The sequence below is a fragment of the Chanodichthys erythropterus genome, chromosome 17 (assembly GCF_024489055.1).
Source record: "Chanodichthys erythropterus isolate Z2021 chromosome 17, ASM2448905v1, whole genome shotgun sequence".
NCBI classification, from domain to species: Eukaryota; Metazoa; Chordata; class Actinopteri; order Cypriniformes; family Xenocyprididae; genus Chanodichthys; species Chanodichthys erythropterus.
In genome coordinates this window covers 37,313,303-37,332,793 of record NC_090237.1, presented here as the reverse complement: position 1 = coordinate 37,332,793, position 19,491 = coordinate 37,313,303, and the positions used below count along the sequence as shown (strand labels likewise).

Genomic DNA, 19,491 nt, shown 5'->3' with positions numbered 1-19,491 from the left:
AACCATCTGTCAAAATTTTTGGCATTTTCCTGAACGAATTTACAAATCATTGTTTTTAGCGTGCGATTAAAACTTTCGACCAGCCCGTCCGTTTGTGGGTGAAAGATGCTGATCTGAATTGATTTAATGCCCAATAATTCGTAAAGTTCACGTAACGTCTGGACATAAACGCTGTGCCCTGGTCAGTGAGGATTTCCTTGGGAATCCCCACTCGGGAGATTAAAGAAAACAGTGCGTCAGCAACACTTTTAGCGGAAATGTTGCGGAGAGCCACTGCTTCCAGATATCGTGTTGCATAATCCACAATGACTAATGCGAAACAATGTCCTCTTGCTGATTGCTCTAATGGCCCGATGAGGTCCATGCCAATTCTCTTGAAGGGGACCTGCACTAATGGGAGGGGGCACAAAGGCGCTTTTGGGGTGGCCGGTGGGTTTACCAACTGACATTCACGACAAGCCGCGCACCACCTGCGCACATTCTCGTGAATGCCTGGCCAAAAAATCGGGTCATGAGGCATGTAGGTGAGGAGTGTGGTTGACCAAAGCACTGTGAGGCAATTTCTGCACATGACGATGATGTCACAGGAGGTGTTTAAGCCCAAAATGTCCAGAAAATCTGAGGCAATTAATATGCAAGCTCCAAATATTGCAGAGTTTGCTTTATTTTGCAATTAATTCACTGATTGCAGGATTGAGAAATCCTGGAGGGACAGCTATACAAACCACTTAACCACTATGAAACGTTCGGCTCAAGTTGTATTTGCAAAAATCATTTTTCAGACCTCTGGCTTGAACTGATATGGTAAAACCATTGACATTATTATTAACTGTGTGTTTACAAATGCTTTAGAAGCCTTGGAAGCTGATGCTCATGATTATGGTAAGGGGCATTACATTTCAGATACATGCTTGAGGTGTTTGGCCAATCAAAATGCATTGAATCAGCTGGCCAATCAGAGCACTCTGAGCTTTTCGGAAGGAGAGGCTTTGCAGAAATCGGAGTGTTTCAGACAGACTGGGAATAGAGGAGCTGCAATAATGTACATTGTGTGAAAAGTTTTTTTTTTTTTTTTCTTTTTTTTTTACATTAAAGCATGATAACATATTCTATTACACCCAGCAATTAAAATAATGAATTTTTAAAATAGCATCATATGACCGCTGTAATGCAGTGTGGCTCAGACAAACACAAATCATTCTGGTTAGAAAGTTTTATCTGACTTCGATCGGCACTGCTGTGACGTCATGATCATGTGTGCCATCAAAGTACTGCAAGAGCAAGACGAGTCCAACCACATGAGTCAATTAAAATGATAATTTAATTGTATCTGAACCATATGTATGTAATGATGGCAGACATGTCAACAGTGTTATAAGCAAAAATGTAAAAACATTTTCTGAATTCCAGTTACCAATGTAATAAAATTATTCATGCTTTCCTTTGCTGTTACGGTATGTTCTGTTGCATAAGCTAATTTAACTGTCTATTATAAGTCTGCCATGATTTTTTATGTAATTAATTAGTTTCAAGGGAAGCCAAATCAATAGGTTTTTGTTTCTTCTACGTAAAAAAACATACCTATCAACAGAGGCTCCCGGTGCTCCTGATTAGCCAATCCGGGCCTGCTCCTGAGACATGTTAGATGCATTAAAAAAAAAAAAAAAAATTACCTGTATTCTGATGACCCACAGTTCTCTAGCACATTAAAGACAAAGCATTGTTGGTCGTTTCAAGGTGTATTAGACAAGCTATTTAAATTGTGCAATGTCTTTTTAGGATATTGATTGTATTTTTGCCTGAGATTGATTGAAACATTAATTTTAAAGTTGTCGACACTTTGCTTGTACACTGTTAATATACCACACAGTAACTGTGAAAAAGGTAAGATATCATGAAATAATAAATTGAACCAGTAACACTTTACAATAAGGTTCATTAGTTAAAATTAGTTAACTACATTAGTTAACATGAACAGCATTTATTAATCTTTGTTCATGTTATTTTCAACATTTACTAATACATTATTAAAATCTTGTTAACATTAGTTAATGCACTGTGAACTAACATGAACAAACAATGAGCAAGTGTATTTTCATTAACTAATGTTAACAAAGATTAGTAAATACAGTAACAAATGTATTGCTCATGGTTAGTTTATGTTAGTTAATACAAGTCAAGTCACCTTTATTTATATAGTGATTTTTTATAAAGCAGATTGTGTCAAAGCAGCTTTACATTGATAACTGGTATATAATTTTGGCTGCACAGCAGCTCTTAAAGAATAGTGGCAATGCAGGCAGATCAAAGCACTGTTGAATATCAAATGTCAAGTCAAATGTCAAGGTACATTAACTAATGTTTAACTAATGAACCATATTGTAAAGTGCTACCATTGAACCTTACTATATCTCACTTGTATATATGTAGAACAGACAAAAACAAAATTTAATAACATATTGCTTATGTTTAAAATGTGCATAAGTCATAAGATCTATGTCTGTTGTCTTAACTCAGGTCATTGAAGGCTATCTTTGCTTATCAGAAAATGGAAAATGGAACATATTTTTACTTCATGTTATTTGAAAATCTTGGGCACATAAGATATGCTTTCTTCAGTTTGGGATTTATTCTGTACTGTGCTATCACACTATTTAATGCCATTATTATGCTTGCAATATTTCTGGAAAGGACTTTACACCAGCCCATGTACATTCTGATTTCATGTTTGTCTGTCAACTCTGTGTTTGGAACTGCTGGCTTTTTCCCAAGAGTACTGACAGACTTGCTTTCTGATACACACTCAATCTCTTTTGAAGCATGTATCATACAGTCTTATGTAATTTTCACATATGCAGCAAATGAAAATACAATATTAATGTTAATGTCATTTGACAGATTTGTTGCGATAAGTAAACCTTTGCAGTATCACAACATAATTACACCAAGATTTCTAACTGTTTTAATAGTTATAAACTTGACTTATCCAATGATTTCTCTTGGAACTTCTGCTATTTTGACTTCCAGACTGACATTGTGTGGTAACAAATTGTTTAAGGTGTACTGCCACAACTTTGAAGTGGTTAAACTGTCTTGTACAAACAGTGCTGTTAATAATGTCATGGGCTTTTTTTTATTGATCACAAATGTAATCATCCCATTAAGTTTAATATTATATTCTTATGTAAAAATTCTTATCATTTGTCGAAGAAGCTCAGCGCAGTTCAAGAGCAAAGCGTATCAAACTTGTATTCCACACATTGTGATCCTTTTGAATTTTTCATTTGCCATTATTTCTGAGGTCACTTTGAGTCGGGTTGTGACTTTACAACTTCCTATATGGCTGTCAGTTTTACTTTCACTTCAATTTCTTGTTATACCACCCATCCTGAACCCTCTTGTTTATGCTTTAAACTTGCCCAATATTCGCAAAACAATTATCTGTCTTATAAATAGATCCAGGTAAATGACTTATCTAGTATAATAAAGGGGTAACGCTTCACAATAAGGGTACATGAATAATCAATTCCTGAAGTAATACTTAATTTAACATGAACTAATGATTATTGAAAGCATGAACTAATCATGAACCAATGAAGAGCTATCCTTAACTACGATTGGAGTTGTCATAGATTTATGCATGAATAACAGCAGCCATGTTAGTACGGTTGATAGTTAATTCAATAATTAAAATTTATAACTACAACAAATCAATCAGCCTCTTTAAGAAGTACTTTGACTTTGAATTTAATATTATCATAGTCTGAACTTTATTCTGCAGTTTTGTCATAAACATTACTGGATGGCACAGGATTAGTTGATCCTCCTCATCAAATGTAGAGAATACTAAATAAAATAATAACTGACCTTAAAAGGAATTTATTTGTTTTGTGGTGTTCTATTTCCCTTCAAACTCACCCTACTACTACTTTAAGAAATACAAATTCAAACCCCACAAAGAACATTTGTGGAACAGTTCCCAAAGAAACGGCCAAACTGGAATCATGGTCAGAGAGTTTGCTGGGTATCAGTAGAGTTCACTCTCCATCCAGATGCAGGCCGTGATGATACTATACCTCATTCTCATTGTATTTGATAGCAAGTTTATGATAAATCATGAGCAAGCATTTAACAGTGAATTAATTATGATTGGGCACCTTCAAGTAAAGCCATGACAAAATAATGCTTTACCAAGGCATGAGCTGATTTTAGAGTATTGGTAGCTAATTATGAGTTAGTATTGGTGTGCACTAAGAATGCCATTCTTATTCTTTTACACCACCAGTACAAAAAAAAAAAGAAAAAAAAAAAAGATAAAAGGTAATTCATTATCGCTTGTGTCCGACGTTGTAGAGAGCGTTACACAAAACACATTACCGTTATGATACATTGTGGATGAAACTGTATAATTTGCTTTTCCTCTGAAACAAACAAATCTGATTCAAACATATATGGCTGAATTAAACCAGTATTAAACCAGTATTTCCACTTGCCATTGGCCAAGTGAATCTCTGATCTGGTGTGAGTGAGTGGAGGTGGGGTTAATTTGCATATTCATTGGTCCATGTATACTAAATTAAGCAAGAGTTACATTCAAACTATTTTAAGGCATTCATTTAAAAAACAATACAGAGAAAAAAAAGTTTAAATATGTAATTTTCATGATCAAAGATGAGTTTTAAGGGATAAAATTATTGACTATGGGGGAGTTGACTTAAGTTAAGTCCATTCAACAATCCATTCACAAGGCTGCCAACTCTCACGCATTCAGCGTGAGACTCACGCAATTGACCCAATTCTCACACTCTCACGCCACACCCCCATATTCTCACGCAGACTCGTGCAGCAGTGAGGAAAAAAAAAAAATTGCGCCGCATGATCTCGCAAAGCAACGCGCAGAGAGACCAGACAGACAGTGTACAGACTAGTGAGTTTTTTGTGAAATTTGTGAGGGAAATACACAATTTATTCACATAAACTGGCATCGAGGCGAAACGTAGTCTCGATGTTGCCATGACAGAGTGTTAGGATGATTAGGAAAGAATATGCTACCACTACGTTTATATTACGCCTCCACTGTCATTTTGCTTTGTATTTAAAAAAAAAAATAAAAATTCAGTTGGATACCGGTTGCCGCTGCTCCATATTTACAGAGTTACGTGCGATCACGAAAGTGAAAGTAAACACGAGCGCGCATTCAGACGCGATTAAAATACCCCGCATTTTGAAAGCAGCTCCCTGATGAATGCAATCTCTCAATATGAAAGCTATTTTAGGCTGGGCTGTGTAGTTGTAACCATATCTTAGCTCTGTATCAAAGAAAAATTTTGACTTATTTGCTCTTTGAATATTGAGAGAATGCGATTATGGTTGCACTTATTAAAGTGTTACCATAAAAATTAATAACAGTTTTCTCTTAATCTTATTAAACACAAACAGTAAGGTTTCATTTGTTAACATTAGTTAATGCACTGTGAACTATCATGAACTAACAATGAATGACTATTTTTATTAACTAACATTAACAAAGATTAATAAATACTGTAGCAAAGATATTGCTCATTGTTAGTTGATGTTGGTTATTAATACATTACAGTTTTTTCCAATTGCTAACACACAATTTTTCAAACTAGTCTGGTTTTATCAAAACACTTAACACAATTCACAAAACCACACACCCAAACTGCAAAATACCTCATATATCCTGCAAAATGAAGCACTGCAACCGAAACTACACAGAGCATTATCAAAATCAAACTTTTGCATGAAATGGCACACACTTCATTCATATTACCAGATTTTTGCCTAACCACCTACACACTGTTGGGCATAATGAAAAGCACCCCCATCTTTAGTATGCTTTGCCATAATACTAAAATATGTATCAGATTGTTCACATGCACAGAAATATTTGCAGATACACACACATGCTTTTGCAACATTTTTATTTTTTTTCCTTCACTACAGTAAACAAGTCAGTACAACATAAGCACAGCAGATATATTTACATGGGACTGAACAAAAATATTCTTACAAAAAAAGTAAACTGAAAAAGAAAATTTCTGAAAAAAAAAATATTACAGTAAAAAAAACAAACAAACAAAAAAAAAAAGGCAAGAAAAATAATTAGGCAGCATCTTGCCGCACAGCCGGGTCTGGCCACAACGCCTCGTCAACATCACAGGCAATATCTTCCCTTGCCAGACATCGAGGGAAGAAGCGCCTTGAGTGCCTTATCCATCCCTGAATTGCACCCACATCAATCTCATCACATGCCTCTTCCATGGCCTGCACAAGAGGCATGCGCACAAAGGGCTGCCGGTCGTATACCTTCCACCGCCATGCCGAAAAGAATTCTGCTATGGGGTTCAGAAATGGTGAGTATGGTGGGAGGTATTGCACGAGAAATGTTGGGTGGTCAGCAAACCAGTTTTGGACTGGGGCTGCACGATGAAAGCTCAAGTTGTCCCATACTACAACGTACCGGTTTCTTTGATGGTCTGCATCATTCATACGCTCTGGTGCTATGAGAATGTTGTGAAGTCTGTCCAGAAATGTGAGAATATGGGCTGTGTTGTATGGTCCAAGTTTGGCATGACGGTGGAGGACACCATGCATATTGGAGATGGCAGCGCACATTGTGATGTTCCCACCACGTTGGCCAGGAACATCTATAATGGCTCTGTGGCCAATGAGGTTTCTCCCTCTTCTTCTGGTCTTTGCTAGGTTGAACCCAGCCTCATCTATAAAGATGAACTCATGTGGGATTGCATGAGCATCCATTTCCAGTACTCCCTGAAAACAAAGAACAAAAATCACTCAATATGGTGTTATCCAGTACACTGGGAAACAATGTTGTGTGTAGTGTACTGCAGTCAATATAGTACTTACATCCACATATGCTCGTCTGAACTCTTTGTTTCTTTGAGAGTTTCTCTCAAACGGCACCTTATAAAGTTGTTTCATTCTGATTTGGTTTCGCTTGAGAATGCGAGCCAATGTGGACAGACTAACTCGTTGAATGTTGTTGAATAAGGTGTTGTCTTGGATGATGTGGCTTTGAATTTCTCGTAATCTGATTTCATTATTTTCCAAAACCAAGTTTACAATGGCAGCTTCCTGTACCCCGGTGAACATTTGGCCCCTTCCTCCACCATGGTGTCGTCTCTCAGTCCTTTAGAAAAAATAAAAAAATATATATAGGGCTTGGACAATGCAGCCTAAATATTTTCCCCCACAGTAGAGTACATTGTACAGGAAACTTGTACAGTTCATGAATGGCTGATGTCATACACTAAGTAAACAGGTGTCACCCAACTGATACACTATGACATGGGGTATACTACATGTGTACTACATGAAATTTTGGTTACATACCTGTTCTCCAGTCTAAAGGTCCGGATGACAGAGGCGACAGTAAAACGGCTCAAGTTTGGCTGCACTCTCTGTCCAGCCTCACGCATTGTCAACCCATGGTTGATGACATGATCTACTAAGGTTGCTCTGATTTCATTTGAAAGTGTTTGTCTTCTTTGGCCATGAACTCCTCTACCTGCTCTACCCCTACCTCTCACTCTTCCTCCCCCTCTTATTCTCAACCTCCCTCTTCCTCTCTCTGCAATGTCTTCCATTGTTGTTGTAAAAAAAAAAGGTTCTCACCTGTGGTCTTTTCATAGTGCTTACATCCTGATTGAAGTGTTAACAATTAACCACTGAGGTGTTTGGCCAGGTGGCACATGTAATTGGCCAATTAGCTCATGTAGTGTCATTTTGAATGGCAGTGTTTTGAAATGGCAAACATGTGACTTTATGTCAGATTGTTGTGTCTTATGCAGAGAACTGTATTTAGTGAATTTAAAAAGTGCTATTTTGAAATGCAAAATGTGTGTAAAACAGAAAAGGTGTTTAGACTTTTGGAGACTTGAGAAGAAGTTTTGCTCTCTGTGTGTCAGTTTAAATAATTGTGCTGTGCATGTCATTTTAGTGTGTTAGCAATTGGAAAAAACTGTAATATTTAAAATATCATGTATTTCTGTGATGCAAAGTATCTGAACAATTATGCTAACTCTATGACATTTCATATAGCCTTTTAGCTTAAAAGCATGCACATTTGGAGAAATATTGATGGATTCTTATATGTTTATGTCAATTTTCTATACAGAGGAGTAATATTTATTCAGTATTGTCATCACTATGAGTGCTGGATTATGTGTTTTCAATTCATACTTGCAGCCAGAGGGCGCTCTCTGTACACCTTCAGGCCACAAATTCATATAAAGAAGAAAAGGAACCAGGAACTAACGGCATGTCTTATAGAGATTGCTAACCATGGCTTTAACATCCAGATAAACACTTTTCAGGACAATAAATACACGATTGAGACAATGCATACAAGTATTGCCTCTGAATTTGCCTCTGAATAGCGCTGGCTCCGTGGGCGTGGCCGCATTAGCGGATAATGAGCTGAATCACGGACTTCTGACATGGCTCTCTTTTCATACAGATTACATAAACACAGAATGTTTGTTTTCGATTTGACTTGCACGATTTAAAACCTGACATTTCAATGTTTCTTTAGACATATGTGTCATTTTTTTTTGTCATTAGTATTCATAAGTTACAGTTCATTTTCTGAGAACTATCAGATTGGACTTCGTTCAGAGGGAGAGGAGAGATCACACTTCATGTTAGTTTTTTTTATTTTACAAAAAGCACAACATTGTGTTTTTACTCTGAGTGTACACAAATAAAAGAAGATATTCTATAGTTTCAATTGATATATTACTTATGTTTTTTATGACAAGAAATGACAGAGTATTTTAAGTCTGTTTTGCTGCAATGTGAAAAAAATCCTGCAAAACGCGCCGGCGTGTTAACGGACTCCAGAGAGTTAAAGAACTGTAGTGTAAACTTGGCATTAGAATGACAGAACCAAACACAATAAACAGAACATAATCCTGACAGGTTTAGCTATTTAGTACTTAAAGGTGCTACAGAGGATGTTTTGTTTTATACATTTTTGCAATATTAATTGAAACTGTCTTTACTAACTGATAAAAGACTATTTATTAGATGCACTGAAAGGAATAATATTAATATACATCATCTGTGCATGAGGTAGGGCCTTAAAAACATCAGCCGATCATCGCGTAAACGATTGGCCTTCTGGCTTGTCAATCACTGCCGTTACGTTCCTTGTGAAAGACATGCGCGGATTGGCTCTCTGGCTTGTCAATCACTGCCATGACGTTCCTTGTGAGAGACGAACGCGGCTGCGCGCTCCAGTAACTTTCCACACTCCATAGGCGCCACATGCAATGTTTTTGTCAGGAGACAGGAGTAACAACTGCAGATTATGAGTTACCTGCTGTGAGTCCGACATAATAAATCCACTAACACGATACAGCGAATGCCGGTGGTAAACACTTGTGTCTAATACTCGTGCACAAGTTTTGGGAGGCGTTCCCTCGAAATGAGCTGTGAAGGAGGGGGACTGTTCTTACGCATGCGCTCATTTCAAAAACTCAGTAACAGTCTTTGGTTTCTCAGTTGACAAAAAGATCCTCTGTAGCACTTTTAAGCAAAGTCCTATCACATTATAGTCTTCCACGTTCATTGCAGTCTCAAAATTCTGATAATACCATGGACAGTAGATCCTTGTCCTATTTAGTGCCCAAACTCTGAAACAGTCTTCCTAACATTGTTTGGGAGGCAGACACACTCTGTCAGTTTAAATCTAGATTATAGGCCTATTTCTTTAACCTAGCATACATAACACAGTATTACAGTTTTATAATTCAAAGCACTTAAGAGATTGGAACCACTTCCCATAACATCCGATGTACTTATATCATAAGAGGAATGGCACCTACACTTATATTAGACTGTCTGACTCATCCTTATCTCAAGGTTACTGTAGTCAGCCAGATACTATCCATATCCAGACCACATGGCAAACCTGCACACTGAGACAACCACGCCACAGCCCTGAATGTTAGCAAAGACCATGACAATTAGTCAGAACCTATCCTGACCCAGATCCTCAGCGAAGACCACAAAAACGGACCTGACCCCTATGATCAGCTACAACTCTTCCTTCAACCAAATGCCAGCATGATGTATCCCAATTTTTAAGCAGAAGGAGCTGGATGAAATATTCTGAATCATTCCACAATCTGATTGCAACCATGTCTGTTTATTTGGCCACACTGTAAACCCGAACAGTGACATTAACCAGATTAAATGAGTTTATTTTATATTTTTGGAATAATACTAGTATTTTGAGGTGTATCAGCTAAATGTTCTAGAACAAAAGAAAAGCAAAAAGATATACAACCTATAGAATAGGCTATTAAATTAACATTGCAGCCTAATTTTTTATATGGAATAAATCAAAGTTTTTTCACTAAAAAGTGTTGTTTAAAGGGATACTTCAGCCAAAAATTAAAAATGTCATTACACAACATAATGTCATTCCAAACCCACAAGTCTCAGAAATGTTAGCCAGGGCAAAACAAACCTTTGCAAAGCATGGGCATGAGGGTCTTTTATAGTCCAGGGAATATGGATCAGGCGTGTGTGTAATCAGTCCAGATATGGCGTATGGGAAATGTAGTCCAGGAACAGTTAGTACTCAGGTGAGGGTGCCCTCAGGTGGCGATCGGAGGGAGCCACAGAGACCAAGTTTGTGACACATAACTTGTTAAAGGTGCCCTAGATTCAAAATTTGAATTTACCTTGGCATAGATGAATAACAAGAGTTCAGTACATTGAAAAGACATACATTGAGTTTCAAACTCCATTGCTTTCTCTTTCTTATGTAAATGTCTTATGTAAATCTCATTTGTTTAAAAGACTTCCGGAAAACACGCGGATCTCAACATAACACCGACTGTTTTAATGATCGCAATAATCCCTTGGAGACGATGAATGATATACAGTTATTGAGAGAATATCGGTTTGACCGCCAGTCAATCCTTCGTCTCACCGCAACACTAGAACATGACATTGAGCACCAAACCCGACGGAGTTACGCAGTTCCAGCACTGCTTCAAGTTTGAATTGCCTTGCATTTTTTTGCTTGTGGTACTTTTCAGTTTTTTGATTTCTGTTATGTTTGTACTCTCCATAGCACAAATATATGCATACAAATGTGGTTTAAGCGAGGATTTGGCTTTGTGGTTCATTATGTTCTGTTTACTGTTAGAGGTAGTAACTATAGCAACCGCTGCGATCATTGCCGTATGTTGTCAGAAACTACCGTGAAAAGTTTAATGTAAACACTTAAGTAAGGGTGAAAGTTAAGAAGTTTGTTTCAACGCTCTTAGTGAAATCCCTTACCTCAGGGATTTTTTCTCCCTCAGGGAAACCCTCACTTAAGGAGTTTCATGCAACCGGGCACAGAACTTAAATCTTAAAGGGTTAGTTCACCCAAAAATGAAATTTCTGTCATTAATTACTCACCCTCATGTCGTCCCAAATCCATAAGACCTTCGTTTGTCCTCGGAACAAACTCGTTTGTCCTCGGTGTCGCTGTATCTTTTGAGGTCCAGAAGGGTATTCGTTAAAACAGTCTACGTGACTGCAGTTGTTCAATCTTAATGTTATAATGCGACAAGAACACGTTTTATGTGTGAAAAAAAATAAAACAAAAATAATGACTTTATTCAACAAATACCCCCGTTATTCTGATATGTAATTTGTATTGCAGAGCTTCCGAGTATCCGCTGGCTCTGGTCATGCGAGCAGCACAAGGCATGCGTGTGATGCTGACGCAGGATCCGGCCACACGGACGTAAACACGGAAGCTCTGCAACGCAAATAATGTAGCAGAATAACAGGGCAGACTAATTAGTTGAATAAAGTTATTTTTTGTTGTTTTTTTTGCACACAAAAAGTAATTCTCATCGCTTCATAACATTAAGGTTGAACCACTACATAGACTTTGGGATCCCTTTCAGGAGGGACTTTGATTTGAACTGTTGATGGGAACACAAAGCGTTGTGAAGCTCGGAATCAAATGAATCAATTGCGTCACAAACGATTCACTGTTCGAACCGCTCAAAGCGCCCCTTTGCGAGTCAGAACAGTAAGCGTAGTGAATACTAGAGATATACGAATACGAGACATCTTTAATAAGCCATTCACAAATTTTTATTATTAAGTTGTAATCAATTAAAAGTGATCAATGAATCATCTAATATCCTTAAACATGAGGTTTCTGTCAAGAAATGATATTTCAGTAAACGGTAGTGCTTGTTAATAAAAACTGAACTATATCAGACAAAACATGACAATACGTCACTTCCCTTTATCAAATGCGTCATTTAAATGTGTTAGACACATTTCATGTACAAATCATGTATAGACATGGGTTCATGGGACTTAGAGATGAACCATGGACATCTTGAAACACTTTGAAACTGCTAGGATGCATCACAAAGCCTCGTTTACTGAAATCACGTGACTGTGGCAGTTTGACACACGCTCCAAATCAATGATGCAACACAAACGATTCATTTGAGTTCCAAAGCTTCACAAGGCACGCCTCAAAAGGCACCCATCTCTGGTTTAAACCGTATGTGTGTGCGTATGTGGCGTCACTCACGTTGTCAAGTCTGAGTACCTCTATTCAGTCAAGTTGAATTTAATTTCATTAAATTAAATTTAATTAAATCAATTTGTTTAGTTTCCTATCTCTACTTCATGCTAATACTTTGTTCACCTGAATATCCCTATGCAGCCAAGTTGAATTTGGTTAAATTTGAAAATTTTATTAAATCAATTTTGTCTGTTTAACTTTCCTTTAGATTTCTAAATCTACTAGGAAATTCTAATTTTATTTTGTTCAACTTCATTCCTCCTCTACGTGTCATTTTATTTCCTTCACTTTCTTTCTATCTCTGTTCGGCCAAGTTGGATTTAATTAAACTTAGCATTTAATTAAATCAACCTGGGTATTCACATTCCCTAGGTCTAAAGGGACCTTCTGTTTTTATTTTTATTTTTTTATTTTTTTATTTTTTTGTGTGTTATTCTACTATCACCCTCTTCCCTTTTTCTATAGGATTACAGTAGTTCTAGAAACTGTTGTTCCCTTAATGAGGCATAATGAGTTATAGGTTATTATTACGCAAACACCTATCTCTCAGCTCCCCCTCCTCACTCCTTAGTGCTGAGTACATGAAGTACGGCCACTGTCCAGTGCACTTGGGGCTCCAGAAAGGACTAGAAACTCTTCCCGTTGTTTCTTCTCCTTTCGACCTCAAGGCATCTGGTCTTTCCCTGTTTGTCTAGAGATTAGGTCATCACTTGAACCAGTGACACCTGCTTAACCATATCTCCTAGCAAGACTAAATGGGTAAAAAACCTCTTTCCTTCCTTTCCCTTTTCTTATTTCATTTTTTTTCTCTCTCTCTTTCTCTACCAGTTTGTTCTATTCATTTACCTTATGGTTATAATCTCTGGAAAGGAATCATCTGTACTCTGAGTAATAGTTTAATGACGTGTACCAGCCCCGTCATCAGTCAACACAGCTTACAGCTGTCATCCAAGATAGTTAAACACCTTAGTCTCATGCTGGCTTCCCCCACTTCAGCTAGCCACTTTCTATATGGCCCACATAGCTGTACGAACTTGCATTTGCCTGTGCTATCTCTTTCTCTCATGTCCCCATAAGTGTGCCTGTCTGCCCAGTACATCCAGCCCTGCCATCCAGGACCCCCTGGAGACCCAGCGGAACAATGTGATGGTTGCCCTTCAGCTAAAGCAGTCAACAACATGCAACAGCAGGGTAAGGGACAGCGAGATCGGCAGCACCAGCAGACATTTGACACCTGACCTGAGCCAAAAGGAGCTTCAATTTCTCCTTAGCCCATGCTCATACGGGCTTCCAACAGGAGGTAATTGAACGAACACTGCAAGTCACTGAGTTCCACAGAGAACCAACCCACTCAGCATGAGAAGGCACAGGACAGATGCAAGAACCATGACAGAGCAGAGCAATTGAGGGAGGTCACCAGTCTTCAGGAGGCTCTGACAGCTGTTGAACTTCGCCAGTCAAAGAGCGTAAAGAACTGTTTGTATTTAAAGAGACACTAAAGCGCATGCAGAGCTGAAATCCAAACACTGACTCGGCAATGCACCAGTGTGGGAGACGAACTTGTGGTGGTCCAAAAAGAACTGAAACAGTCCTACCAACTGCAAAGGGACCACACCAAGCACCAGCTCCCCCAGCCTTATATAAAGGGGGGGGGGGGGGAGGGGCCAGAGCCTGCAGCCTAGGATACCACAGTGCTCATGCCAACATATGAGACCTTCCTTTTTGCCCGAAGCCCCTGACTGGCGTGACCCACCAAGACAGGCCCTCTTTTCTTGATCTAACCAGAATCACCACGATTTCTGACTTAACAGCCAGTCAACCTCCAATCAGACTATTAGCAACTGAAACCAGTCAGCATAAAGGACTCCTCTGACCCATAAGTCTGAGTGCAGATTGAGCGCTGCCCTCGACACCAGGCAATGCAGATCTGAAAGTCCCAGGGTTACTGCCACAGACTCAGACAAACCTGGAATGAATGGAGGACACCCACAGGACCTTTGCCTCCTACACCAGTTAGTCACCTCTTTGGACAGCACAACCTGCCCTCATACAATGCCACTCATGGGACCTGACACACAAGGTCCCTCAGCAGGGGTTCTTAAGACCCCAGTGACTGTGAACTGCAAACACAGTGCCTTCCACATTGCTTCTACAAAGTTTCTTAGTCAGCATAGGGCATAAAGCTTTTAAAGTAGATGAAAATGTGTGTTCGCAGAAATGCAGGAGTCTGCATTAGGAGTGGAAGGAAACCTTGTGTGAATGTGTAAATCTCAAATGCTCATGACCATCCACGACGAGCTATTATGAAATATGACACTAGATTGAGCTGGTTAAGCTAGCATGGCCTAACGCCACTCGCTTAAACCATCGTCCAACTAAAAGTGTGTTTAATAATTGATAATTCCGACATGACGATTGACAACGTTTGATTCGCATGTAGATCAATGGTGCTGGCTTGTTAGGTGCAGATAAAACTATAGCTTGAAGTGACACCTCTGCCGTAACAGAAAGAGTCTTAAGACATTTTAGCATATGTTCAAATGGTATCAGTGTAAAGTTAATCTGATTTTAGTGAAGAAATCCTAATCTCAGTATTAGAGCGTAAGCCTGTGTTGACAAAGGAATCTCAGCTCAGCGGCATGTAAACTGTACCAGAATTATTCTTAATTGATTATTCTGCTTTGGTTGGAGAAATACCAATTGCAGTATTGCTTAACCTGTTTCTGATGAATGAATCTCAGTACAGTGTTATATAAATGTAGATTTGGGTAATGCTCCCCCTTTTATAGTTAAGATTGATGTCATTCATCTAAACTTTGGCTGCATCTACAAGCATAGCTACCTCTTGACCAAAACTGTGTTTCACTTGCTGAAAGGAATATCAGTATACCTGCACAAGACGGACTTAACTATATATGCTTAAACAAGCTTTGACTTACAGCAAGCTGTGCAATTACCCTTTAAACAAGTACAAGACGTTGTTTAAAGTAGAGAGAAGAGTTTACATGAGTAAAATTTGCAAATGCCAAAACATATTTGCATTTTACTGAATGTAATATCAAGTTTTTGAAAATCTGAAAGTATAAACATCACATTTTAACTCTGTACGTAACTAGTTTGAAATGAGCAGACAGTCTTCATGAACTGTTTGAATTGCTGTGGTGTGCATTGGTTCCCATGACAACGACTTGTCACAGGAAGTGCTAACTCATCACCTTGTGATGCCATGGTGTAAACAAACCAGGCTAGGTGTTTAAGCTAGCCCCACCTAGCAACCCTTACGCTCAGGCTAAGCTAACTAATAGCTTCTACAGTTAGCGGTTAGCATCATTTATGTGAAGCCTTTAACTACAGCTTGTGTGTATGCAACTGATCTAAACCCATTCTGCTGTTTTAGTCACTTCTTTAAATCTTTTTTATTGATTTTAATTATAATAGCAGTCAGCTATTAATTTTTACTAGTATTATTTATTTCATTTTTGTGATTTACTTACATCTTCCTTTTTTTCTGGTGTGTTTTAATTTCCCAATATAACCACAAGCAACTAGACATACTCTCCTTCTTGATTTTGTTTATTTACAACCGTTGCTTCAATTTTATGAGCCAGCTACAAAGTAATCTGAACAATTACTAGGGCACAATTTTGAGCACCACTAATAAGCAGAATCTAATAGGAAAGCTCTCCTCTTCCTCTCCCTTTTTTTTTTCCTATTTGTTCAGAGGTCAAGCCTGTCATGAGCCATCAGTAAGAAATACTAAGAAATAATTTGACCACAAGAACCATCTTAAGTCATTTGTTAAACCTAGCTGTATTTTATACACCTGGCTGCTCACTGTGCCTTTAGCCCTAAATTCTGTTTGATCTTGCAGTAGTCTCTTGCCCTTACTCTCACCACAAGCATGCCTAAATGTTGCAGATGCTCAGCCTAACTGCCCAGATGGCAGACCAAAAGGACTGGCTAGGTGTCGTGAGGAACACCCTCCTAACCAGTGCTGCTGATCAATTATAGCACCAGAGCCAAAGCAACTGGACAAAGATGGAAGAGAAGTAAAGGCAGATGACTCAAACCAGAGGTATGGTCACAATGATCTGACTGAAGTCAACTTCTTCCTGACCCACATCCTCACTGTTTTGAAACAGGAGGTGAACAACCTCAAACTCCAGATCACAGAGACTCACAAGGAGCTGATGCATGCTAAAAGCCACATAGACCAGCTAGAGATGGAGGCTCGGGACAGACACAAGGACCCTGACAGAATAGAGACACAGAAGAAAAGCCACGAACTGCAAACGGCTCTGACAGCTGCTCCGCAACGAGAGCAGCTGGAAAAGGCAGCCAAAGAAGACGTGGTAAAAGAACTCTTTCACAAATAGTCACTGTTAAAAATAGCAAATTCTGAACTCTAGGTCAAAGATGACACAATCAGGACCTGTGAACGTCCTCTGGATGTGTCCAGATCTGGGATTGAAGCTCTGACCCAGCAGCTGGACAACACCAAAGATGAACTTGACATGGCCCAAAGAGAACTAAGACTCTCTTGCCTGCAGCAGAAGAACCTCCCCCAGCCAAGCACAGAGGTACAGAGGGGGGAGCCAAAGCCTTCTGCTTGACACCTTATCAGCTAATTTCCTGAAATCGTCTAAAGCTACAGAAGGAGAAGGATTAATTCAGACAGACCCAGGCACCAGACCTACCACAGGGAGAAGCCACGGATGGAAACATCCTCTTCCTGCAGACACCGCATGATCTCCAACAGCAGGTAGCACAAGGGCGACCGGACATGCCTGCATCGAACCTGTAGGAGCTTCTAACGCTAGTAAGGAGCCCCTTGAACAGTACTTACTTGAGAAGTACTCAGAAGCACAAGCTTCTGGCCACTCACACAAGACCACTCAGACCTGCTCAAGCTGGCGCTGCCACAAGAGCAGAGGGACACAGCAAACTTCAGACTCCTTCGGACTGAGAGCAGAGGTAACAAACGCTTCTGTCATCAACCCTAGGTCAGTCTGAAACACTCTTCACACTACAACTCCCATAACCTCTTCCAGCAACCACCTGCTTCACGGGTGTCCGAATGACAGATGACACTGTCATGGCACCTGCTACCTCGACACCTGCTGAGCAAACTCAAAGAGCTGATCCTCACCACCAGCAAACCTCTTGCCCCACTAACTGACTTTAGAGTGACAGGTGACACACTGTCAAGGCACTGAATGCTTTGGTTCCTGCAGCACCAGCTCAGAGACCTGAGCTTACAGACTGTCTGCATCAACCGCCATGAAACGACCACCACTCCAGGAGACACACACAACCAGGGCCCATCACAGCCTTCCAGCCTTGTGTGCCAGTGATGTGTCTGATCTTTCTGCACCTTCAACGTCGCTCGCTGTTGCCATAAGAGAGACAACAAGAGCGAAAGGGGGGAATTATGTAATGATTGAGACAAATCAGACACGATTATTTGCTAGTTAACCAATGGTTTTAACCTCATTCTGGGGCCTGGCTTCCATCCCCCGAGAAGTTCTGTTACAAACTTTATTGCACCAATAAATGCCGCATGGAGAGCAGAAAAGAGACACACAAAACTCTGCATTTTCCCTGCATGTTCCACACAGAACACAGATGTTACTGCACTAACTTATAGACAGACTGTTCTATAAAAGAAATGGTAATCTCAGGAAATGGTATCCATTATTACTGTTGTTGTATTGTACTCATTGTATTTACATGTTTTATGATTTTTAAGTGGTATGACATGCAAGGTAACTTCAATCATGCCATGTTTAGTGTCTACGGGTTCCCAGCGGGAAGATTTGAATGTTTGTGTATGCGGTATGTCCATATCTGCGCAACACATAAGTATTACAAGGATCTTGTAATAGTCCTTCTTCAAATCTCAGCCAGTTTAATCTTAATCGGTCATAAAAGCCCCAACAAGGGGAGGTGTATGTCACCCGGAAATACAACATCCTCATTGGCCCACATCATTCCTAAGAGGTTGGCTTTGACCAGAGGTTAAAAGTCAGTGGATAGTGCCACTCCCTCTCTTTCTCCTTGCTCCTGAACGACCGAACGGACTGTCCTTGCGGCCGGCCTAGGCGAGGCCTGCAAGGCCTGTAGGCCTCGGCCTACAAACGAGCCATGTGCTCCTCATCCAACATGGAAATGACTGATAAAAACTCCGGGCTGAATCCTCAAGACCTCTCCTCAGATGGCAGAGCCGATGCTCCTCAGCCTAAGGGCACCTTGCAATTATCGTACATTTTAACACTAAATAGCAATTTAGTATTAATTTGTAAGATGTACCGTTGCTATTGCTGAGGAAACTGATGATTCCTTTCCAGATTGCCTTTGACATTTCATATACCTCTAGTAACAGCATCTCTCCTGGTTCAACTCTATCATTACTCATTTTGACTTGCGTGTGTGTGTGTGTGTGTGTGTGTGACCCTTTGTGTATGTTATGTTATGTGTTTGTTAGTTTAGTTATGTGTTTGTGAGTTAGTTAATAAAGATTGTGCACAATACACGTTTGGTTCTGACTCCGTCTGCTAATGAATTGCCTCTTAAGTGATAGATCCGGACTACACGCTCTGAGTATTACAGTACAATAAGAAATATTATTTTTCCATAACTTGGAAATTGACATTACTTAGAATTAATAAACAATCAACCCTGAGCGTTCACTGGAAGAACAGGTTAACTGATTGAAATGTTAATTTTAATGTAGCTACGTCCAGTTAATCTGATTAACGGATTTGCATATTCATAATTAATCATAATTAATAATCAAAATGAGTTATGAATAATTATTAATATTTCCCCTTTGAGTTAATTTTCGCTACAACTGCCTGGTTGACTCGGTGAGGTCCATTCTCTCCGATGGC

General features: G+C 39.3%; 1 protein-coding gene across 1 annotated transcript; it reads left to right on the top strand.

Annotated features, from left to right (window-relative positions):
* The first annotated feature begins 2,548 nt into the window (after window positions 1-2,548).
* On the top strand, window positions 2,549-3,466 carry LOC137005295 (olfactory receptor 51I2-like). Its single transcript, XM_067366140.1, has one exon. It carries the CDS (start codon window positions 2,549-2,551, stop codon window positions 3,464-3,466), a length of 918 nt encoding a protein of 305 aa, XP_067222241.1.
* The last annotated feature ends 16,025 nt before the right edge of the window (window positions 3,467-19,491 follow it).